The 25,647-nt window shown below is 45.4% G+C and overlaps 1 protein-coding gene across 4 annotated transcripts in view; it reads left to right on the top strand.

Annotated features, from left to right (window-relative positions):
* Positions 1 to 25,647, top strand: part of KASH5 (KASH domain containing 5) — a 108,689-nt gene that overhangs the window by 49,382 nt on the left and 33,660 nt on the right. For 3 of the 4 annotated variants that reach the window (XR_013214571.1, XM_077259641.1, XM_077259640.1), the window contains exons 8-12: positions 942 to 1,059; positions 4,810 to 4,860; positions 6,308 to 6,385; positions 6,477 to 6,533; positions 24,156 to 24,215. Coding sequence is in view for 3 of the 4 variants with exons in the window: in XM_077259641.1 (XP_077115756.1) it covers positions 942 to 1,059; positions 4,810 to 4,860; positions 6,308 to 6,385; positions 6,477 to 6,533; positions 24,156 to 24,215 (364 nt within the window). In the remaining variant the exon portion in view is untranslated. The remainder of the gene's footprint in view (positions 1 to 941; positions 1,060 to 4,809; positions 4,861 to 6,307; positions 6,386 to 6,476; positions 6,534 to 24,155; positions 24,216 to 25,647) is intronic. The other variant, XM_077259642.1, reaches the window with a different exon arrangement.

The raw sequence follows: 25,647 nt of genomic DNA on the forward strand, positions 1-25,647 counted from the left end.
TTCCTCAAGATATGGGATATCAGCAGTATCAGAAGAAATTGAACAACAAATTTTGGGGTCCATCTTCTCCTGTTACCCTTGTGAACATAAAAAAATGGGTCTAAATTACAATTTTTGTGAAAAAAAATGAAATGTTCATTTTCTCCTTCCACATTCCATTAATTCCTGTGAAGAACCTGAAGGGTTAATAAACGTCTTGAATGTGGTTTTGAGCACCTTTTAGGGTTAGTTCTTGAATGGTGTCACATTTGGGTATTTTCTGTCATATAGACCTCTCAAAATCACTTCAAATGTGAGGTGGTTCCTAAAAAAACTGGTTTTGTAAATTTTGCTGCAAAAATGAGAAATCGCTAGTCAACTTTTAACCCTTATAACTTCCTAACAAAAAAAAATGGTGTTTTAAAAATTGTGCTGATGCAAAGTAGACATGTGGGAAATGTTATTTATTTACGGTACTATTTTGTGTGATATAACTCTCTGGTTTAAGGGCACAATAATTCTAAGTTTGAAAATTGCAAAATTTTAAAAATTTTCCCCAAATTTCTGATTTTTTTTACAAATAAACACACGTCATATTGAACAAAATTAACAACCAGTATGAAGTACAATATGTCATGAAAAAAATTGTAAAATTTGGCCTGGTCATTAAGGTGAAAACAGGTTGGGTGGTGAAGGGGTGAAAGGAGTTGTCCAGGCTTGAAGTGCTCAAATCTGCAGCTACTCCATGTGAATGCAGACTTGTGAATCCGTACAGCGTCCACTGTCAGAATTCGTCAGTGCTGGTCCAAGCTTGGACAACCCCTTTAAGTTAATTTTGAGGCTGGAAAATGAGTTTTAAGGGGTTAATGTATATAGGATGAAGTCTGAAGCAATTAGGTTATGATAACCCATACCTGTACTGTTGTACTACTTGCATGTTTGATGGTGTGTTGTATGTTTAGTTCCCAGCAGGCCGTGCAGCACGCCCGCTCTGTTTGCAATGAACTTGAAGATACGAAGATATTTGTGACAAATCTAGAAGACAAAATGAGTGTTGTGATTGCTCAGAAAAAGCAGCTGGTTAGTAAACCTCAGTAGCAAATCACATACTTTCATACTGTATTGTTTGTATATACTCTCCTGCTAGACTTTCACTCTTTAACCTCCTCTTCCCCAATTTTCGTTTTTGCGCTTTTGGCTGTCCTTCAGGAACCATACCTATTGTATCTCAGTGTCAGCATAGCCGTAGGAGGGCTTTGTTTTTGGGGAACGAGTCGTAGTTTTGAACGTCACCATTCAATTTACTGTATACTGTACTGGAAATAGGAAAAATTCAGAGAAAGGAGAAATAAAAAAAAAATTCTGCCATTGTTTTCAGGGTTTTGTTTTTACTGAGTTCATTGTGCGGTAAAAATGATGTGGCAGCATGATTACCCCATTCAGTACAATTACAGAAATATCAAACTTACATGATTATTTTTTATTTTAGTGGTGAAAAAAAAATTGAAATTAAAAACAAAAAAAAAATTGTTTCTGAGACGCATAACTTTTTAAAATTTTGCATTGATGGAACTACGGATCTGTGTGAGGGTTTGTAATCTGCGTGGTGAACTGATTTTTATTGATACCATATTGGGGTGAACACAATGTTGTGATTGCTTTTTATTGCTTTTTTGTGAGAGCTGCAGCAAGTGAAAAATTGAATTCTGGAGTTTCTATTTTGTTTTGCATTACAGCATTTATCAACGGGTTAAATAATTAATCATATTTTACAGGCATGGCGATAATGAATATAATCTTTATTTTCAATTTTCTAATATATTTATTTTTAATGGGAGAAAAATAGGGTTATTCACATTTTTATGATTTTTTTTCTTTTTAATATATTTTTATACAATTTTTAAATTTTTTTTTACTAGCTTTTATTTTCCGTCCACTGAGGGGACTTGATTCTACAATTATCCAATCGCTTGTTGTATATACTTCAATAAATATGTATTGCAGTATATAGGTACAGTCAATGTCTCCTGTGAAGCCCTGTGTATGGCTTGGGGCTTGGCTTCACAGGTGTATCAACATTGCAGGCTTTCAGCAGACGCTTGGCTGCCATGGCAAACCATCGGCACTCCAAAATAAAGTCTCGGTGTCAACGGACAGCTCTTTGGACAGATGAAACCAAGATCAACCTCTACCAGAATGATGGAAAGATAAAAGTATGGCAAAGGCGTGGTACAGCTCATGATCCAAAGCATACCACATCATCTGTAAAACACGGCGGAGGCAGTGTGATGGCTTGGGCATGCATGGCTGCCAGTGGCACTGGGTCACTAGTGTTTATTGATGATGTGACACAGGACAGAAGCAGCCGAATTAATTCTGAGGTATTCAGATCCATACTGTGTGCTCAGATCCAGCCAAATGCAGCCAAACTGATTGGTCGTCGTTTCATACTACAGATGGACAATGACCCAAAACATAAAGCCAAAGCAACCCAGGAGTTTATTAGAGCAAAGAAGTGGAATATTCTTGAATGGCCAAGTCAGTCACCTGATCTCAACCCAATTGAGCACGCATTTCACTTGTTAAAGACTAAACTTCAGACAGAAAGGCCCACAAACAAACAGCAACTGAAAACCACCGCAGTGAAGGCCTGGCAGAGCATCAAAAAGGAGGAAACACAGCGTCTGGTGATGTCCATGAGTTCAAGACTTCAGGCAGTCATTGCCAACAAAGGGCTTTCAACCAAGTACTAAAAATGAACATTTTATTTAAAATTATTGAATCTGTCCAATTACTTTTGGTCCCTTTAAAAACAGAGTGGCACATGTTAAGGAGCTGAAACTCCTCAAATGAAAGCTGAAAGTCTGAACTTCAACTGCATCTGAATTGTTTTGTTTAAAATTCATTGTGGTAATGTCTATAACCAAAATTAGAAAAATGTTGTCTCTGTCCAAATATATATGGACCTAACTGTATGTTGTGGCAGACAGTTCCAGAGTAGGGGTGATGCACGGGAGAAGTCTTATATGCGATTGTGGGAAGAGGAGATAAGAGGGGAGTAGAGAAGGAGATCTTGTGAGGATCGGAGGTTGCGTGCAGGAAAGTATCGGGAGACGAGGTCACAGATGTATGGAGGAGACAGGTTGTGGATGGCTTTGTATGTCATGGTTAGGCTTTTGTACTGGAGTCTCTGGGTAATGAGGAGCCAGTGAAAGGATTGACAGAGGGGAGAGGTCGAGGAATAGCGGGAGGACAGGTGGATTAGTCGGGCAGCAGAGTTTAGAATAAATTGGAGGGGTGTGAGAGTGTTCGAGGGGAGGCCACAGAGCAGGAGGTTGCAGTATTCAAGGCGGGAGATGATGAGCACATGGACTAGGGTTTTTGCAGATTCTTGGTTTAGGAATGTACGGATTCGTGAAATATTTTTGAGTTGAAGGCGGCAGGAAGTGGAGAGGGCTTGGATATGTGGTTTGAAGGAGAGATCAGTGTCAAGGATTACCCCGAGGCAGCGAGCTGGTGGGACTGGGGAGAGTGGGCAGCCGTTTACTGTAATGGATAGGTTCGTTGGGGGGGTTGCATGAGATGGGGGAAATATATGAATTCTGTTTTGTCCATGTTAAGTTTTAGAAATCTAGTGGAGAAGGATGAAATAGCAGACAGACAGTGTGGGATTCTGGTTAGTAGGGTGGTGATATCTGGTCCAGAGATGTAGATCTGTGTGTCATCAGCATAGAGGTGATACTGAAAGCCGTGAGATTCTATGAGCTGTCCCAGGCCAAAGGTGTAAATGGAGAAGAGCAGGGGCCCTAGAACTGATCCTTGCGGGACTCCGACAGATAGGGGGCGAGGTGAGGAGGTGGTGTGTGAGTGGGAGACGCTGAATGTTCTGTCTGTTAGGTATGACGAGATCCAGGATAGGGCCAAGTCTGTGATGACAAGGGATGAGAGGGTCTGTAATAATAGGGAATGGTCCACTGTGTCAAAGGCAGCCGACAGGAGGAGGACAGAGTAGTGTCGCTTGCTCTTGGCGGTTAATAGGTCATTGGTGACCTTAGTTAGGGCAGTTTCAGTGGAGTGGTGTGACCGGAAGCCTGATTGTAAGCGGTCGAAGAGGGAGCATGAAGAGAGATGGGAGGACAGTTTAAGATGGACGTGTTTTTCCAGTAGTTTTGAGGCAGAAGGGAGAAGTGATATAGGGCGATAGCTAGATACAGAGGATGGGTCAAGAGAGGGCTTTTTGAGGATAGGTGTGATTGAGGCATGTTTAAAGCTTGAGGGGAAAACACCAGCTGTTACTGATAGGTTGAAGAGATGGGTTAGGGTTGGAATGAAGACTGTAGTGAGGTTTGGGATGTAGTGGGAAGGGATCGGGTCAAGTGCACAGGTGGTGAGATGCGATCTTGAGAGTAGAGTGGAGAGTCCATCTTCTGTAATGGTGGAGAAGTTGGTTTTCGAGGTGGAGGGCTGGGAAGTTGGGAGGAAAGACTCTGGGGGTTGTCGACCAAAACTGTCTCTGATGTATCAAACTATTTAGACTTTCCTGCCCTACCGCATATCAATAATAAATTACAAACAGTGTGAATAGATCCTAAGTCGGGGGATTCACATCACATCTGTGTCGCCATTCATGAGTCCATCTGGGGCTTGCATCAATCCCACCCATCCATCTGCGAGAAATAAGATTCAGACATACCCCCAATGAAAGGCAAACAGGCTCCAAAATATGGGACGTCTTTCTGGCAGTGTTAGACTTTTTAGCCCAACATAATAGACAAGATCACCTTCTTATCAAGATTAAAATAAATTATATTTTTTTACATACATCTACAGGAAAAAGATGAATTTTTGCTAAGTAACCAGAAGAAGAAATTACAGGAGGAGGTAATGTAAAAGAGCATGGAAAGAAACAATGCCAAAATGTTTGGTACAGATGTAAAAAATCTAGAACGGCATTTTCTTGAAAAATTTGGCACCAAAAGCTGCTATTTGGTGCAGATTTTGACAGAGTATTTCACAACTGATTATTTGCTTCATCTTAGGAGGATACTTGGCGCATAAATTTGATGTGTGTCCAACAGCCATGATAATTTGATTGTCGTTGGCTGCTCGGTAATCATAAATTGTCCAATTTATGGGCTAAGTACCTTTGTATTTTATAGATCAGTAATGCAATAAACATTTTCTATATCCCCTGTTTGTATAGTGTTACAGAGTGCTACTTTATTTGTTAGTTACATATGGAGGTGGCAACTCTTAGCTCGCACCTGTTCACACCTGTTCTCTGTTTGGAAGTGACGGTCAGTCTTTGATATTGGTATGAACAGCTGTCCTGAGTAGAGATAAATGAATTTGCTTTTAATTTTCTTGAGATTTGCTTTGCGCCAATCCAACAAAAAGACAAATAGCTAGCTGGCATTTTGCTGGATTCTAGAGGGGCAGGAATAGATTGAAAAAAATTTAAAAATCATACTCACACAACTCTAGTCCGGTCGTCTTCTTCAATCAACAATGACATCTTTGGTGCCTCCATCGCGGACTAGTCCCAGGGTCTAATCCAGTATTCCCCAACTCTGGTTCTCAAGAGCCACCAACAGGTCATGTTTTCAGGATTTCCTTAGTATTACACAGGTGATAATTGCATCACCTGGACAGGCAAGCATTCAATCACCTGTGCAATACTAAGGAAATCCTGAAAACATGACCTGTTGGTGGCACTTGAAGACCGGAGTTGGGGAACACTGGTCTAAGCAATTCCAGAGTCTCCAAAATTGAATTGGACTGTGGAACAAGACAGGGCCTGTCGTATGTACATTTTTGGGGGGCTATGTTTGTAATGCTCTGGGGTCTGGAAAGACCTGAGAATATAATAACTTACATTTTATTTGTATTTCCTGACCGAATTCAAGCAAATTTGCCGATTTCAAATTTTGGCAAATCCATTAATTTTTAGTACTGAGTAGCGATGAGCGAATACGCTCGGATAAGGTGTTATCCCACCATGCTTGTGTGCCAAGAGTGTCTTGGGCGTGCTCGAAAAATATGCTTAAGTCACTGCAGCTGCATTTCTCATGGTAGTTAGCCACAATATGCAGGGATCACCTGTTTGTTAGACAATCTCTGCATGTGTTGCGGTTGCCTAATATCATGAGACATGTAGCCGCGGGGAGTCGAACATATTTTTCAAGCATGCCCAAGACACTCCTGGCACATGAGCATGGTTGGATAATACCTAATCCGAGCACGTTCGCTCATCACTAGTCTTCCTGAGCATTGTTTTTCTGTAAAATATGGGGTGCGCTTTTTTAATAAAAACAAATATGTCTTGTAGAATGATAAGCTGCTTTCACAAAATGAAAAGGTCAAAGAGAAGCTGGATAGTCTCAGAATGGAAAACGCCAAGTTACTGGTGAGTGTACACTGCAGAAGTGGATGGTGGAGTTTATCTATGGAAGCTCTGCATGCTGTGACTATCTTATTTGTGTCTATTTTATTAACAGCAACAACTAGACGAATATGAAAACCTACTAGTACAGAAAGATGAAATACTGACGCAGGTGAGTTCATCAGGAATCATGTTTATACAGTATCTGGACTTTAGCAACCATTTTTTTATTATTATTGGTCTGATGCATCTAATATACAGTAAAAAGTGAAACAACTTCAGACTCAAGCCATTGTACGACCTTTCATCTGTCACCTTCTTTTGCAGTTTATATGGAGTATTGGTCACCATCAGTGGCCTAACTAAAGTCCGAGGGGCTCCAGTGCAAAACTTGGACCTGGGCCCATACCTCCATGTTGATCAGATATATGGGCTCTTGTAGCGTCCTATATCCTATAAAGACATACATGTCCACTCTCCATGAAATAATATCCCCATCCTGGCCCCTTTCTGTAATAATGTCCCCATCATGGGCCCCGTCCTGGTGTAATGTCCCTCTTTCTGATCCACTTCCAGCAATATTGTTTCCCATCATGGGCCCCTTCTTAGTATAATGCCCCCCATCCTGAACCCCTTCTAATAATAATGTCCCCATCCTAGCCCCTTCCTGTAACAATGTCTCCCTTCCTGGTATAATGACCCTCATCCTGGTGTAATGTCCCCCATCCTGGACCCCTTCCTGGTGTAATGTCCCCCATCCTGGACCCCTTCCTGGTGTAATGTCCTCCATCCTGGACCCCTTTCTGGTGTAATGTCCCCATCCTGGATCCCTTCCTGGTGTAATGTCCCCCATCCTGGACCCCTTCCTGGTGTAATGTCCCCCATCCTGGTGTAATGTCCTCCATCCTGGACCCCTTCCTGGTGTAATGTCCCCCATCCTGGACTTCCTGGTGTAATGTCCCCCATCCTGGACCCCTTCCTGGTGTAATGTCCCCCATCCTGGACCCCTTCCTGGTGTAATGTCCCCCATCCTGGACCCATTCCTGGTGTAATGTACCCATCTTGGACCCCTTCCTGGTGTAATGTCCTCCATCCTGGAACCTTTTCTGGTGTAATGTCCCCTATCCTGGACCCCTTCCTGGTGTAATGTCCCCAACCTGGACCCCTTCCTGGTGTAATGTTCCCCATCCTGGACTCCTTCCTGGTGTAATGTCCCCAATCCTGGACCCCTTTCTGGTGTAATGTCATCCATCCTGGACCCCTTCCTGGTGTAATGTCCTCCATCCTGGACCCCTTTCTGGTGTAATGTCCCCATCCTGGATCCCTTCCAGGTGTAATGTCCCCCATCCTGGATCCCTTCCTGGTGTAATGTCCCCCATCCTGGACCCCTTCCTGGTGTAATGTCCTCCATCCTGGACCCCTTTCTGGTGTAATGTCCCGATCCTGGATCCCTTCCTGGTGTAATGTCCCCCATCCTGGACCCCTTCCTGGTGTAATGTGCCCCATCCTGGACCCCTTCCTGGTGTAATGTCCTCCATCCTGGACCCCTTCCTGGTGTAATGTCCCCCATCCTGGACTCCTTCCAGGTGTAATGTCCCCCATCCTGGACCCCTTCCTGGTGTAATGTCCCCCATCCTGGACCCCTTCCTGGTGTAATGTGCCCCATTCTGGACCCCTTCCTGGTGTAATGTCCTCCATCCTGGACCCCTTCCTAGTGTAATGTCCCCCATCCTGGACTCCTTCCAGGTGTAATGTCCCCCATCCTGGACCCCTTCCTGGTGTAATGTCCCCATCTTGGACTCCTTCCTGGTATAATGACCCCATCCTGGTGTAATGTCCCCCATCCTTGACCCCCTTCCTGGTGTAATGTTCTCTATCCTGGACCCCTTCCTGGTGTAATGTCCTCCATCCTGGACCCCTTTCTGGTGTAATGTCCCCTATCATGGACTCCTTCCTGGTGTAATGTCCCCATCCTGGACCCCTTCCTGGTGTAATGTCCCCCATCCTGGACCCCTTACTGGCATAATGTCCTCCATCCTGGACCCCTTTCTGGTGTAATATCCCCATCTTGGACCCCTTTCTGGTGTAATGTCCTCCATCCTGGACCCCTTTCTGGTGTAATGTCCCCTATCCTGGACTCCTTCCTGGTGTAATGTTACCGTCCTGGCGTAATGTCCTCCATCCTGGATCCCTTTCTGGTGTACTATCCCCATCTTGGACCCCTTCCTGGTGTAATGTCCTCCATCCTGGACTCCTTCCTGGTGTAATGTCAACTATCATGGACTCCTTCCTGGTGTAATGTCCCCATCCTGGACCCCTTCCTGGTGTAATGTCCCCCATCCTGGACCCCTTACTGGCATAATGTCCTCCATCCTGGACCCCTTTCTGGTGTAATATCCCCATCTTGGACCCCTTTCTGGTGTAATGTCCTCCATCCTGGACCCCTTTCTGGTGTAATGTCCCCTATCCTGGACCCCTTCCTGGTGTAATGTCCCCATCCTGGCGTAATGTCCTCCATCCTGGATCCCTTTCTGGTGTAATATCCCCATCTTGGACCCCTTCCTGGTGTAATGTCCTCCATCCTGGACTCCTTCCTGGTGTAATATCCCCTTCCTGGACCCCTTCCTGGTGTAATGTCCCCCATCCTGGACCCCTTTCTGGTGTAATGTCCCCATCCTGGACCCCTTCCTGGTGTAATGTCCCCCATCCTGGACCCCTTCCTGGTGTAATGTCCCCCATCCTGGACCCCTTTCTGGTGTAATGTCATCCATCCTGGACCCCTTCCTGGTATAATAACCCCATCCTGGTGTAATGTCCCCCATCCTGGACCCCTTCCTGGTGTAATGTCCTCTATCCTGGACCCCTTCCTGGTGTAATGTCCTCCATCCTGGACCCCTTCCTGGTGTAATGTCCTTCATCCTGGACCCTTCCTGGTGTAATATCCATTCTGGACCCCTTCCTGGTGTAATGTCTTCCATCCTGGACCCCTTCCTGGTGTAATGTCTTCCATCCTGGACCCCTTCCTGGTGTAATGTCCCCCATCCTGAACCCCTTCCTGGTGTAATGTCCTCCATCCTGGACCCCTTCCTGGTGTAATGTCCCCCATCCTGGACCCCTTTCTGGTGTAATGTCCCCTATCCTGGACCCCTTCCTGGTGTAGTGTCCCCATCCTGGACCCCTTCCTGGTGTAATATCCCTATCCTGGAACCCTTCCTGTCGTAATGTCCTTTATCCTGGACACCTTTCTGGTGTAATATCCCCATCTTGGACCCCTTCCTGGTGTAATGTCCTCCATCCTGGACCCCTTTCTGGTGTAATGTCCCCATCCTGGACCCTTTTCTGGTGTAATGTCCCCATCTTGGACCCCTTCCTGGTGTAATGTCCTCCATCCTGGACCCCTTTCTGGTGTAATTTCCCAATCTTGGACCCCTTCCTGGTGTAATGTCCTCCATCCTGGATCCCTTCCTGATGTAATGTCCTCCATCCTGGATCCCCTCCTGATGTAATGTCCTCCATCCTGGACCCCTTCCTGGTGTAATGTCCCCCATTTTGGACCCTTTCTTAGTATATTACCTCCCATCCCGGTATAATCTAGAGGTCTGTTTGAAGGCCAGAACACTAGATCATTTTATTTTTCTGTTGGTAAATTAAAATAAGGGAGCCAAACCCTTTTTAAAAATGTAATGAAAACATAATTAAGTATGCATAATCCCCGTTATATAAAACTAAAAATATATGATTAAAGATTTAAGTCTGCCTTTTAATGAGTTTTCCAAAATGTCCTCCCCTTTTCCTTAAAAAACTTGTAAAAACTTGCTTATGCTAAGCATGAGTGTTATGACCCCAATGGCGAGGGTCTCAGAGAAACAAGTAAGTCTGCGACGTACAAAAATCCAGCTCATAGGGCAGTGGTAACTGGGTTGACCATATATCTACTCCTAACGCCAACACTAGAAGTAGCCGGGGAACATGCCTACGTTGGTCGCTAGATGTCTCGCGCCAGCCGGAGGACTAACTACCCCCTAGAAGAGGAAAACAAAGACCTCTCTTGCCTCCAGAGAATAGACCCCAAAAGTAGGATAGTAGCCCCCCACAAATAGTAACGGTGAGGTAAGAGGAAATGACAAACACAGAGATGAACTAGATTTTAGCAAAGAGAGGCCCACTTACTAATAGCAGAATGTAGTAAGATAACTTATATGGTCAACAAAAACCCTATCAAAATCCACGCTGGAGATTCAAGAACCCCCGAACCGTCTAACGGCCCGGGGGGAGAACACCAGCCACCCTAGAGCTTCCAGCAAGGTCAGGAAACAGATTATATACAAGCTGGACAAAAATGCAAACCAAAACAAATAGCAAAAAGCAAGAAAGCAGACTTAGCTTAATCAAGCAGGAACCAGGATCAGTAGACAAGAGCACTACAGATTAGCTCTGATATCAACGTTGCCAGGCATTGAACTGAAGGTCCAGGGAGCTTATATAGCAACACCCCTGACCTAACGACCCAGGTGAGCATACAAGGGATGAATGACATACCCAGAGTCAAATCACTAGTAGCCACTAGAGGGAGCCAAAAGGTAAATTCACAACAGTACCCCCCCCTTAGTGAGGGGTCACCGAACCCTCACCAAGACCACCAGGGCGATCAGGATGAGCGGCGTGAAAGGCACGAACTAAATCGGCCGCATGCACATCAGAGGCGACCACCCAGGAATTATCCTCCTGACCATAGCCCTTCCACTTGACCAGGTACTGAAGCCTCCGCCTGGAGAGACGAGAATCTAAGATCTTCTCCACCACGTACTCCAACTCGCCCTCAACCAACACCGGAGCAGGAGGCTCAGCAGAAGGAACCACAGGCACAACGTACCGCCGCAACAAGGACCTATGAAATACGTTGTGGATGGCAAACGACACCGGAAGATCCAGGCGAAAGGATACAGGATTAATGATTTCCAATATCTTGTAAGGACCAATGAAGCGAGGCTTAAATTTGGGAGAGGAGACCTTCATAGGAACAAATCGAGAAGACAGCCATACCAAATCCCCAACGCGAAGTCGGGGACCCACACCGCGGCGGCGGTTGGCAAAACGCTGAGCCTTCTCCTGTGACAACTTCAAGTTGTCCACCACATGACCCCAGATCCGCTGCAACCTATCCACCACGGAATCCACCCCAGGACAGTCAGAAGGCTCCACATGTCCCGAGGAAAAACGAGGATGGAAACCAGAGTTGCAGAAAAATGGCGAAACCAAGGTGGCGGAACTAGCCCGATTATTAAGGGCAAATTCAGCCAACGGCAAGAAGGTCACCCAATCATCCTGATCAGAAGAGACAAAACACCTCAAATAAGCCTCCAGAGTCTGATTAGTTCGCTCCGTTTGTCCGTTAGTCTGGGGATGGAAAGCGGATGAAAACGACAACTCAATGCCCATCCTACCACAAAAGGATCGCCAGAACCTGGAAACAAACTGGGATCCTCTGTCCGACACAATATTCTCAGGAATGCCATGCAAACGAACCACGTTCTGGAAGAACACAGGAACCAGATCAGAAGAGGAGGGCAGCTTAGGCAAAGGAACCAAATGGACCATCTTGGAGAAACGATCACATATCACCCAGATGACAGACATGCCCTGAGACACCGGAAGATCAGAAATGAAATCCATAGAGATGTGTGTCCAAGGTCTCTTCGGGACAGGCAAGGGCAAGAGCAACCCGCTGGCACGAGAGCAGCAAGGCTTCGCTCGAGCACAAGTACCACAGGACTGCACAAATGACCGCACATCCCTTGACAAGGAAGGCCACCAAAAGGACCTGGCCACCAGATCTCTGGTGCCAAAAATTCCCGGGTGCCCTGCCAACACCGAGGAATGAACCTCGGAAATGACTCTGCTGGTCCATCTAGCAGGCACAAACAATCTGTCAGGTGGACAAGAGTCAGGCCTACCAGCCTGAAATCTCTGCAACACGCGTCGCAGATCTGGAGAAATAGCAGACACAATAACTCCTTCCTTAAGAATACCCACAGGTTCAGCGACTCCAGGAGCATCAGGCACAAAGCTCCTAGACAGAGCATCGGCCTTCACATTCTTAGAACCTGGTAAATACGAGACCACAAAGTCAAAACGGGAGAAAAACAACGACCAGCGGGCCTGTCTAGGATTCAGGCGTTTAGCAGACTCGAGATACATCAGATTTTTGTGATCAGTCAAGATCACCACACGATGCTTAGCACCCTCGAGCCAATGACGCCACTCCTCAAATGCCCACTTCATGGCCAACAACTCCCGATTGCCCACATCATAATTTCGCTCCGCCGGCGAAAACTTCCTAGAGAAAAAGGCACAAGGTCTCATAGTAGAGCAACCAGGGCCTCTCTGCGACAAAACGGCCCCTGCCCCAATCTCCGAAGCATCCACCTCAACCTGAAAGGGAAGTGAGATGTCAGGCTGGCACAAAACAGGCGCCGAAGTAAACCGGCGTTTTAACTCCTGGAAAGCCTCCACGGCAGCAGGAGCCCAGTTAGCTACATCAGAGCCTTTCTTGGTCATATCCGTCAGCGGTTTAACAACGCTAGAGAAATTTGCGATAAAACGACGGTAGAAGTTAGCAAAACCCAAGAACTTCTGAAGACTCTTAACTGACGAGGGTTGAGTCCAATCATGAATAGCTCGGACCTTGACTGGATCCATCTCCACAGCAGAAGGGGAAAAAATGAACCCCAAAAAGGGAACCTTCTGTACACCAAAGAGACACTTTGAGCCTTTTACAAACAAAGAATTTTCACACAGAATCTCAAAAACCATCCTGACCTGCTCCACATGCGAGTCCCAATCATCAGAAAAAAACAGAATATCATCCAGATAAACAATCAAAAATCTATCCAGATACTTCCGGAAAATGTCATGCATGAAGGACTGAAAAACTGAAGGTGCATTAGAGAGCCCAAATGGCATCACCAAGTACTCAAAATGACCTTCGGGCGTATTGAATGCGGTTTTCCATTCATCGCCCTGCCTAATGCGCACAAGGTTGTACGCACCACGAAGGTCTATCTTGGTGAACCACTTGGCACCTTTAATCCAGGCAAACAAATCTGACAACAGCGGCAAAGGATACTGAAATTTGACAGTGATCTTATTTAAAAGCCGATAGTCAATACAAGGCCTCAAAGATCCGTCCTTTTTGGCCACAAAAAAGAATCCCGCACCAAGAGGGGAAGAAGAAGGACGGATATGCCCCTTCTCAAGAGACTCCTTGATATATGAACGCATCGCGGTATGTTCAGGTACCGACAGATTAAACAGTCTCCCCTTAGGAAACTTACTGCCAGGAATCAAATCTATTGCACAGTCACATTCCCTATGAGGAGGCAGTGCACTGGACTTAGACTCGCTGAAGACATCCTGATAATCAGACAAATACGCCGGAACTTCCGAAGGCGTAGAAGAAGCAATAGACAAGGGCAGGGAATCTCCATGAATTCCATGGCAGCCCCAACTTGACACTGACATAGCCTTCCAGTCCAAGACTGGATTATGGGTCTGTAACCATGGCAAACCCAAAACAACCAAATCATGCATTTTATGCAGAACAAGAAAACGTATTACCTCCCGATGTTCGGGAGTCATGCACATGGTAACCTGTGTCCAAAACTGCGGTTTATTTTTTGCCAATGGCGTAGAATCAATACCCCTAAGAGGGATAGGATTTTCCAATGGCTCAAGAACAAATCCGCAGCGCTTGGCAAATGACAGATCCATAAGGCTCAGGGCAGCACCCGAGTCCACAAACGCCATGACAGGATACGATGACAGTGAGCAAATCAAAGTTACAGATAGAATAAATTTAGGTTGCAAATTACCAATGGCGACCGGACTAACAACCTTAGTAAGACGTTTAGAGCATGCTGAGATAACATGTGTAGAATCACCACAGTAGTAACACAAGCCATTCTGGCGTCTATGAATTTTCCGCTCATTTCTAGTCAGGATTCTATCACATTGCATTAAATCAGGTGTCTGTTCAGACAACACCATGAGGGTATTAGCGGTTTTGCGCTCCCGCAACCGCCGGTCGATTTGAATAGCCAGGGCCATAGAATCATTCAGACCTGTGGGAATGGGAAAACCCACCATCACATTCTTAATGGCTTCAGAAAGGCCATTTCTAAAATTAGCAGCCAATGCACACTCGTTCCACTGGGTCAGCACGGACCATTTCCGAAATTTTTGGCAATACACTTCAGCCTCGTCCTGGCCCTGAGACATAGCCAGCAAGGCCTTTTCTGCCTGAATCTCAAGATTGGGTTCCTCATAAAGCAAACCGAGCGCCAGAAAAAACGCATCAATGTCAGCCAATGCCGGATCTCCTGGCGCCAGCGAGAAGGCCCAATCCTGAGGGTCGCCCCGTAAAAAAGAAATAACAATTTTTACTTGCTGAGCGGAGTCTCCAGATGAACAGGGTTTCAGGGACAAAAACAATTTACAATTATTCCTGAAATTTCTAAATTTAAATCGGTCTCCGGAAAACGGTTCAGGAATCAGTATCTTAGGTTCTGACATAGGACTTCTGATAACATAATCTTGTATGCCCTGCACACGAGCAGCAAGCTGGTCCACACTTGTAATCAAGGTCTGGACATTCATGTCTGCAGCAAACACAAGCCACTCAGAGGTAAAGGGGAAAAGAAAAAAAAATGAGAGAGAGAAAAAAAACCTCAGAACTTTCTTTCTTATAATCCCGCTTCTGCAATGCATTTAACATTTAATACTGGCCTGGCAAACTGTTATGACCCCAATGGCGAGGGTCTCAGAGAAACAAGTAAGTCTGCGACGTACAAAAATCCAGCTCATAGGGCAGTGGTAACTGGGTTGACCATATATCTACTCCTAACACCAACACTAGAAGTAGCCGGGGAACATGCCTACGTTGGTCGCTAGATGTCTCGCGCCAGCCGGAGGACTAACTACCCCCTAGAAGAGGAAAACAAAGACCTCTCTTGCCTCCAGAGAATAGACCCCAAAAGTAGGATAGTAGCCCCCCACAAATAATAACGGTGAGGTAAGAGGAAATGACAAACACAGAGATGAACTAGATTTTAGCAAAGAGAGGCCCACTTACTAATAGCAGAATGTAGTAAGATAACTTATATGGTCAACAAAAACCCTATCAAAATCCACGCTGGAGATTCAAGAACCCCCGAACCGTCTAACGGCCCGGGGGGAGAACACCAGCCACCCTAGAGCTTCCAGCAAGGTCAGGAAACAGATTATATACAAGCTGGACAAAAATGCAAACCAAAACAAATAGCAAAAAGCAAGAAAGCAGACTTAGCTTAATCAAGCAGGAACCAGGATCAGTAGACAAGAGCACTACAGATTAGCTCTGATATCAACGTTGCCAGGCATTGAACTGAAGGTCCAGGGAGCTTATATAGCAACACCCCTGACCTAACGACCCAGGTGAGCATACAAGGGATGAATGACATACCCAGAGTCAAATCACTAGTAGCCACTAGAGGGAGCCAAAAGGTAAATTCACAACAGTACCCCCCCCTTAGTGAGGGGTCACCGAACCCTCACCAAGACCACCAGGGCGATCAGGATGAGCGGCGTGAAAGGCACGAACTAAATCGGCCGCATGCACATCAGAGGCGACCACCCAGGAATTATCCTCCTGACCATAGCCCTTCCACTTGACCAGGTACTGAAGCCTCCGCCTGGAGAGACGAGAATCTAAGATCTTCTCCACCACGTACTCCAACTCGCCCTCAACCAACACCGGAGCAGGAGGCTCAGCAGAAGGAACCACAGGCACAACGTACCGCCGCAACAAGGACCTATGAAATACGTTGTGGATGGCAAACGACACAGGAAGATCCAGGCGAAAGGATACAGGATTAATGATTTCCAATATCTTGTAAGGACCAATGAAGCGAGGCTTAAATTTGGGAGAGGAGACCTTCATAGGAACAAATCGAGAAGACAGCCATACCAAATCCCCAACGCGAAGTCGGGGACCCACACCGCGGCGGCGGTTGGCAAAACGCTGAGCCTTCTCCTGTGACAACTTCAAGTTGTCCACCACATGACCCCAGATCCGCTGCAACCTATCCACCACGGAATCCACCCCAGGACAGTCAGAAGGCTCCACATGTCCCGAGGAAAAACAAGGATGGAAACCAGAGTTGCAGAAAAATGGCGAAACCAAGGTGGCGGAACTAGCCCGATTATTAAGGGCAAATTCAGCCAACGGCAAGAAGGTCACCCAATCATCCTGATCAGAAGAGACAAAACACCTCAAATAAGCCTCCAGAGTCTGATTAGTTCGCTCCGTTTGTCCGTTAGTCTGGGGATGGAAAGCGGATGAAAACGACAACTCAATGCCCATCCTACCACAAAAGGATCGCCAGAACCTGGAAACAAACTGGGATCCTCTGTCCGACACAATATTCTCAGGAATGCCGTGCAAACGAACCACGTTCTGGAAGAACACAGGAACCAGATCAGAAGAGGAGGGCAGCTTAGGCAAAGGAACCAAATGGACCATCTTGGAGAAACGATCACATATCACCCAGATGACAGACATGCCCTGAGACACCGGAAGATCAGAAATGAAATCCATAGAGATGTGTGTCCAAGGTCTCTTCGGGACAGGCAAGGGCAAGAGCAACCCGCTGGCACGAGAGCAGCAAGGCTTCGCTCGAGCACAAGTACCACAGGACTGCACAAATGACCGCACATCCCTTGACAAGGAAGGCCACCAAAAGGACCTGGCCACCAGATCTCTGGTGCCAAAAATTCCCGGGTGCCCTGCCAACACCGAGGAATGAACCTCGGAAATGACTCTGCTGGTCCATCTAGCAGGCACAAACAATCTGTCAGGTGGACAAGAGTCAGGCCTACCAGCCTGAAATCTCTGCAACACGCGTCGCAGATCTGGAGAAATAGCAGACACGATAACTCCTTCCTTAAGAATACCCACAGGTTCAGCGACTCCAGGAGCATCAGGCACAAAGCTCCTAGACAGAGCATCGGCCTTCACATTCTTAGAACCTGGTAAATACGAGACCACAAAGTCAAAACGGGAGAAAAACAACGACCAGCGGGCCTGTCTAGGATTCAGGCGTTTAGCAGACTCGAGATACATCAGATTTTTGTGATCAGTCAAGACCACCACACGATGCTTAGCACCCTCGAGCCAATGACGCCACTCCTCAAATGCCCACTTCATGGCCAACAACTCCCGATTGCCCACATCATAATTTCGCTCCGCCGGCGAAAACTTCCTAGAGAAAAAGGCACAAGGTCTCATAGTAGAGCAACCAGGGCCTCTCTGCGACAAAACGGCCCCTGCCCCAATCTCCGAAGCATCCACCTCAACCTGAAAGGGAAGTGAGATGTCAGGCTGGCACAAAACAGGTGCCGAAGTAAACCGGCGTTTTAACTCCTGGAAAGCCTCCACGGCAGCAGGAGCCCAGTTAGCTACATCAGAGCCTTTCTTGGTCATATCCGTCAGCGGTTTAACAACGCTAGAGAAATTTGCGATAAAACGACGGTAGAAGTTAGCAAAACCCAAGAACTTCTGAAGACTCTTAACTGACGAGGGTTGAGTCCAATCATGAATAGCTCGGACCTTGACTGGATCCATCTCCACAGCAGAAGGGGAAAAAATGAACCCCAAAAAGGGAACCTTCTGTACACCAAAGAGACACTTTGAGCCTTTTACAAACAAAGAATTTTCACGCAGAATCTCAAAAACCATCCTGACCTGCTCCACATGCGAGTCCCAATCATCAGAAAAAAACAGAATATCATCCAGATAAACAATCAAAAATCTATCCAGATACTTCCGGAAAATGTCATGCATGAAGGACTGAAAAACTGAAGGTGCATTAGAGAGCCCAAATGGCATCACCAAGTACTCAAAATGACCTTCGGGCGTATTGAATGCGGTTTTCCATTCATCGCCCTGCCTAATGCGCACAAGGTTGTACGCACCACGAAGGTCTATCTTGGTGAACCACTTGGCACCTTTAATCCAGGCAAACAAATCTGACAACAGCGGCAAAGGATACTGAAATTTGACAGTGATCTTATTTAAAAGCCGATAGTCAATACAAGGCCTCAAAGATCCGTCCTTTTTGGCCACAAAAAAGAATCCCGCACCAAGAGGGGAAGAAGAAGGACGGATATGCCCCTTCTCAAGAGACTCCTTGATATATGAACGCATCGCGGTATGTTCAGGTACCGACAGATTAAACAGTCTCCCCTTAGGAAACTTACTGCCAGGAATCAAATCTATTGCACAGTCACATTCCCTATGAGGAGGCAGTGCACTGGACTTAGACTCGCTGAAGACATCCTGATAATCAGACAAATACGCCGGAACTTCCGAAGGCGTAGAAGAAGCAATAGACAAGGGCAGGGAATCTCCATGAATTCCATGGCAGCCCCAACTTGACACTGACATAGCCTTCCAGTCCAAGACTGGATTATGGGTCTGTAACCATGGCAAACCCAAAACAACCAAATCATGCATTTTATGCAGAACAAGAAAACGTATTACCTCCCGATGTTCGGGAGTCATGCACATGGTAACCTGTGTCCAAAACTGCGGTTTATTTTTTGCCAATGGCGTAGAATCAATACCCCTAAGAGGGATAGGATTTTCCAATGGCTCAAGAACAAATCCGCAGCGCTTGGCAAATGACAGATCCATAAGGCTCAGGGCAGCACCCGAGTCCACAAACGCCATGACAGGATACGATGACAGTGAGCAAATCAAAGTTACAGATAGAATAAATTTAGGTTGCAAATTACCAATGGCGACCGGACTAACAACCTTAGTAAGACGTTTAGAGCATGCTGAGATAACATGTGTAGAATCACCACAGTAGTAACACAAGCCATTCTGGCGTCTATGAATTTTCCGCTCATTTCTAGTCAGGATTCTATCACATTGCATTAAATCAGGTGTCTGTTCAGACAACACCATGAGGGTATTAGCGGTTTTGCGCTCCCGCAACCGCCGGTCGATTTGAATAGCCAGGGCCATAGAATCATTCAGACCTGTGGGAATGGGAAAACCCACCATCACATTCTTAATGGCTTCAGAAAGGCCATTTCTAAAATTAGCAGCCAATGCACACTCGTTCCACTGGGTCAGCACGGACCATTTCCGAAATTTTTGGCAATACACTTCAGCCTCGTCCTGGCCCTGAGACATAGCCAGCAAGGCCTTTTCTGCCTGAATCTCAAGATTGGGTTCCTCATAAAGCAAACCGAGCGCCAGAAAAAACGCATCAATGTCAGCCAATGCCGGATCTCCTGGCGCCAGCGAGAAGGCCCAATCCTGAGGGTCGCCCCGTAAAAAAGAAATAACAATTTTTACTTGCTGAGCGGAGTCTCCAGATGAACAGGGTTTCAGGGACAAAAACAATTTACAATTATTCCTGAAATTTCTAAATTTAAATCGGTCTCCGGAAAACGGTTCAGGAATCAGTATCTTAGGTTCTGACATAGGACTTCTGATAACATAATCTTGTATGCCCTGCACACGAGCAGCAAGCTGGTCCACACTTGTAATCAAGGTCTGGACATTCATGTCTGCAGCAAACACAAGCCACTCAGAGGTAAAGGGGAAAAGAAAAAAAAATGAGAGAGAGAAAAAAAACCTCAGAACTTTCTTTCTTATAATCCCGCTTCTGCAATGCATTTAACATTTAATACTGGCCTGGCAAACTGTTATGACCCCAATGGCGAGGGTCTCAGAGAAACAAGTAAGTCTGCGACGTACAAAAATCCAGCTCATAGGGCAGTGGTAACTGGGTTGACCATATATCTACTCCTAACACCAACACTAGAAGTAGCCGGGGAACATGCCTACGTTGGTCGCTAGATGTCTCGCGCCAGCCGGAGGACTAACTACCCCCTAGAAGAGGAAAACAAAGACCTCTCTTGCCTCCAGAGAATAGACCCCAAAAGTAGGATAGTAGCCCCCCACAAATAATAACGGTGAGGTAAGAGGAAATGACAAACACAGAGATGAACTAGATTTTAGCAAAGAGAGGCCCACTTACTAATAGCAGAATGTAGTAAGATAACTTATATGGTCAACAAAAACCCTATCAAAATCCACGCTGGAGATTCAAGAACCCCCGAACCGTCTAACGGCCCGGGGGGAGAACACCAGCCACCCTAGAGCTTCCAGCAAGGTCAGGAAACAGATTATATACAAGCTGGACAAAAATGCAAACCAAAACAAATAGCAAAAAGCAAGAAAGCAGACTTAGCTTAATCAAGCAGGAACCAGGATCAGTAGACAAGAGCACTACAGATTAGCTCTGATATCAACGTTGCCAGGCATTGAACTGAAGGTCCAGGGAGCTTATATAGCAACACCCCTGACCTAACGACCCAGGTGAGCATACAAGGGATGAATGACATACCCAGAGTCAAATCACTAGTAGCCACTAGAGGGAGCCAAAAGGTAAATTCACAACACATGAGCCTCAGTCAACAGAATTCTCTTACAATGAAAAATTATAAAATAATACAAGTTACAAATGCCCCCTGAAAGAATAATACTGCCCTAAGTGCCCCTTACAAAGTAATAATTTATAAGGCTTCTTCCCCTTAAAAAGTAGCACTGACCTGATTGCCACTTAAAAAGTAATAATGACTCCATGTTTCTTAAGTGCTCTCATAATTATGCCGGTAGTGCCTGTTATTATGTAATATGTAAGATGTAGCTCGCGAGACACTTGTTATGGAATCCTGGTCTAGAAGTTCACCATTCCCTGTAAGAAATGTGATGAAGAAAGAATAGGCCGGATCTCCTAAATGCAGAACAGGCCCTGGCTGGATATTCCCTAATCAGGGGAGCGAGAAAGGAAAGACAACTAACCGTCTCCGCTGCGCTCTGCTTTTACTTTACAGCCGGCACTCACATTCAGTGCGGGAAGCAGACGCCGGGGGACGTTACACCGGAATGTGAGTATGTAGTGTTTGGTTTTTTTTACATTTACGATGGTAACCAGGGTAAACATCGGGTTACTAAGCGAGGCCCTGCGCTTAGTAACCCGATGTTTACCCTGGTTACCCGGGGACCGGCATCGTTGGTCGCTGGAGAGCTGTCTGTGTGACAGCTCTCCAGCGACCACACAACGACTTACCAACGATCACGGCCAGGTCGTATCGCTGGTCGTGATCGTTGGTAAATCGTTTAGTGTAACGGTACCCTTATGTCAACTTTTATCAGTCTTGACTTTTTTCTCATGAGCCATTCCTTTCCAGCTGCTCTCTCATTCTCGATGGTGCTTCTCACCCTCACTGTCTCAAACTGGCCTCGCTAGTGTCTGCCTCACTCAGGTCCCTTGCCCCATCTCTTCAACCTCACGGTCCTTCAGTTAGCACCACGTTGTACATCACCCATTCTGTCATTGTGGATGGCTCCTCATCCAATAATGGATGGACATTTGTCATTTGTTTTAAAGTTATATTGTTTGTAAAGATCCGGGGACCAAAGCCAGAGACAAAACTAGTCCAGCCCCGCCTCTGACCGACTCCTCCGCAGGTGATTGACAGGTCTGTCCCACAGCAAGAAGCCTGTCAAATCACCTATGGCGGTGCTGAGAAAAGCCATCTGGGGCAGCACCGGACTAGTGTCATTTCTACCTATAGTCTTCAAAGTATACACTATCTGAAACACAGGAGCGTTTCACGGAATAATTATACCTGGCTGCCGCTATGCAAGATGGGATCTGACAACCAAAAGTAGGGAAAGTCGGGTAGTAAAGAGCCTGATAACTGTCAGTTTTATTAGTTTTTATAAACAGTATCATTTAGAAAACTATTTAGTCTGGGGCTAGGTAATAAGGGTTGTAGTGATAGACAGGAGGTATGTACTCTATATCGCCACGTTCAGTATTTGGTCAGTATTTTACATCAGTATTTGTAAGCCAAAACCAGGAGTGGGTGATAAATACAGAAGTGGTGCATATGTTTCTATTATACTTTTCCTCTAATTGTTCCACTCCTGGTTTTGTCTTACAAATGCTGATGTAAAATACTGACCAAATACTGAACTCCTGTATGTAAGGAAATCTCAAGATACATAGAATATAACCAGTAGATGTCACTGGAGCCTCAAAAGACTTGCTCTGCACTTCAAAATCCTTCAGAAATAATGAGTCTTGAAATCATATTTCTTTTCACAATATGTCCAAGTTAACATAAGATTTAACAACCTGCATTCTTATTATTGAAGAAGAAGAAAAAGCCATTGTTAGGTGCTAGACTTTGTACTGTGTATAAATTAGGGGGTATTCTCATCTCCAAGCTCCTATCCCAATATGAAATACAATTATAAAGACAAAGGTACATTCCAAACAGCGCTCAGAGTATACAGAGTAAACAGCACTGAGTGAGTATACAACAATACTCCCGCTGAGTTTAAAACCCCGCTGCGAGAGGGTGTCCTTAATTTCACAAAAGTGGCAGTGTATATAGGTCAAGATACCACCGACCTCACATAAATTGATCCAAATGCATAAGCATGTAGTTCTGTACAACAACCTGCAAATATGCCCAGAATTTAGGTTGTTAGGAAAGCTGGGTGCACTGATCTTAACAGGAAAGCTGGGTGCCTTGTGTCCAGGACCGCAGTGTATTTAAACAATACATACAGCAGACTGCCAGCACATGTGTATAAATGCTGCTAATTAAACATATAAGCGGGGTTTTAAACTCAGCGGGAGTATTCTTGTATACTCACCGCAAAACCCTACAGGGGGACATATCTTCTCCCTTTTTTTCTTTTTCCCCCAATTCTCAGCGCTGTTTGGAATATACCTTTGTCTTTTTTCTACTTTATCTGATAGCAGGTGGTTACTGTCACCCAAACTTAACAGCTAGAAACCCAGGAGTTTGTCAAAGCGACAAATATATGTATATTTATAAAATTTGCAAATATCTTCAATTAGAAATGTATAGTGTTTCTGATTCACTATGTCATTCCTCATGTGCAGGCATTGCAGGACCTTATGTATACATGGTTACGACCACTGATGTAGTGACAGTTAGTTTGCTAGTTGCTTGTGGTCATAACCATGGATACCTGTCATGCTGTAATGGTCTTTGGTTAAGAAAGGGAGCCTCAAACTGTCTCTGGAACTGGAACTCTAACTATCCCTGTCCTGGGGGTACACTTGAAGGTAGAGACGCCTGAGACTCTGACCTTACTATGCTCTTGTTAAACCCTGATCTGTCCCTCCCCAACCTCAGAAATGTAAGGTAAACATGACACAAAAACAAAACAGGGATAATAGAAAACCTCTATCATACAAAAGCACTAACCAACAATAGGGAGGAGGATAGGGACAGGGAGGAATAAACTAAATGGGAACAGGGAACAGGAAATAAACGCACACGTACTACAGCAAACCACAGATAAGTACTACAATAGCTCTACTCCAATCACTTAACTTTAGCACACAGCACAGGAAGACAAATATTTCACCGGCAGGGACAAGAATCCTGGCCAATTTTTATAGGAAGAGGTAATGACCAGATCAGAAGCAGCGTAAATGGAGCTGCATGTTTCTGACCAGCTGGGTTTCAGGGTGGGTGATAGCGAGTAACTTTGCCTGGTTCAAGATATTTAGATACAGGGTGGGGGCAGCATATTGACCGTTGCCCGAGGTGACGGACAGCGTAGCCACGGCTCAGGATAACAAAATATGCATATGAAAACTATTAATTTCAACTATGTAAATTTTTATAGAAAATTATCCAATTAGAAGAACTAATGGGACTAGTGGAAGAACAAAAAACATTGTTACAGGTAGGTCAGCTCATTTTTTGCAAATATTTACGTCTGTCTGTTTAGTTACAATGGTTTCAAGTAGTGATGAGCGAATATGCTCGTTACTTGAGTTTTCCGAGCATGCTAGTGTTGTCTCCGAGTATTTTGTGTGTGCTCGTAGATTATGTTTTTGTCTTCGCAGCTGCATGATTTGCGTCTGTTAGACAACCTGAACACATGCAGGGATTGCCTATTTGCTAGGGAATCCCCACATGTATTCAGGCTGTCTAGCAGCCGCAAATCATGCAGCTGCGGGGACTCAAACATAATCTCCGAGCACTCCCAAAATACTCGGAGAGCACCCGAGCATGCTCGGAAAACCCAAATAACGAGCATATTTGCTCATCACTATTGTCAAGTTATCATTTCTGCATAAATACACATATTGTCTGTCTAGTGTTGCCCATCGACAGCCCAGGCGATTTCACATGTTCTGTTCTGTTTACCTGTGACAAGATGAGTTGCTCCAACGGACGTCAAGTTAATAACATTTTCACTTTGTCTTCTTCTGTAAAGCTAAATGAAATGTGTGTAGTTTCTATCCTGTACTTGGACAATATTAAAGACAAATCACATCACTCTGGACCCATTGACCCACTTTTGTTGGACAATTAGTCACCACAAACTCACCTTCTTCCAGTCTTCCATCTTTTTTTCAGCATGGCAGAGCTTCAGGCTTGTATCTGAGATCCCTCAAAGGACAGATCCCTCAAAGGAGAGACCCCTCTATTTGGTTCTACCATCATTTGGCCTCTAAATCAGCTGCGTGCACCTTACAAGGATTGCCTCATGTAGCTCATCTTTATTATCACCCCACACCACCATGAGACATCAGTTTGGTCCTTAAAGTACTGCAGTCAACTCCTTTTGAGCTCCTTCGCTGTATCTCTTTACGCCTGCTTTACTATAAGTTTCCTTTTGGTGGTCATTACTTCCATTACTCCCCTTTCATGGTTTTTCACCCACAGAAGGTAGTTCCCCATGACACGATCCCATCTATTTTGCCCAAGGTTGTATTGACATTCCATCTCAATGAGGATATCATCCTGCCCTCCTTTTGGCCTTCTCTTTTCTATCCCTCATAATTTGGATACAGTCTGAACATTGCGCATCTACCTCTCCCAAACCACCTCTTTTGCTTGGGCAGATTTCCTTCTTTTATTCTTCCAGATGGTCCCAGGAATGGGTCCACCAGAATTAAATGCCAGAGTGGACTGTTGGTGCTGGTCAACCATTAAAGAGGCTAACCAATTGGAGGGCAAAGTACCACCCTCCCATCCTGGCAGAAGGAGCATCATAGCCTTTCCATTGGAAAGCCTTTGCCTTACAGGTGTGTAAAGTAGTCATATGCTGTTGCATCAAATTTTATAGCATGCATACACTATGCTATAATTTGCCGATGAATTTCTAG

The sequence above is a fragment of the Ranitomeya variabilis genome, chromosome 4 (genome assembly GCF_051348905.1).
Source record: "Ranitomeya variabilis isolate aRanVar5 chromosome 4, aRanVar5.hap1, whole genome shotgun sequence".
In the NCBI taxonomy this organism is placed as follows: Eukaryota; Metazoa; Chordata; class Amphibia; order Anura; family Dendrobatidae; genus Ranitomeya; species Ranitomeya variabilis.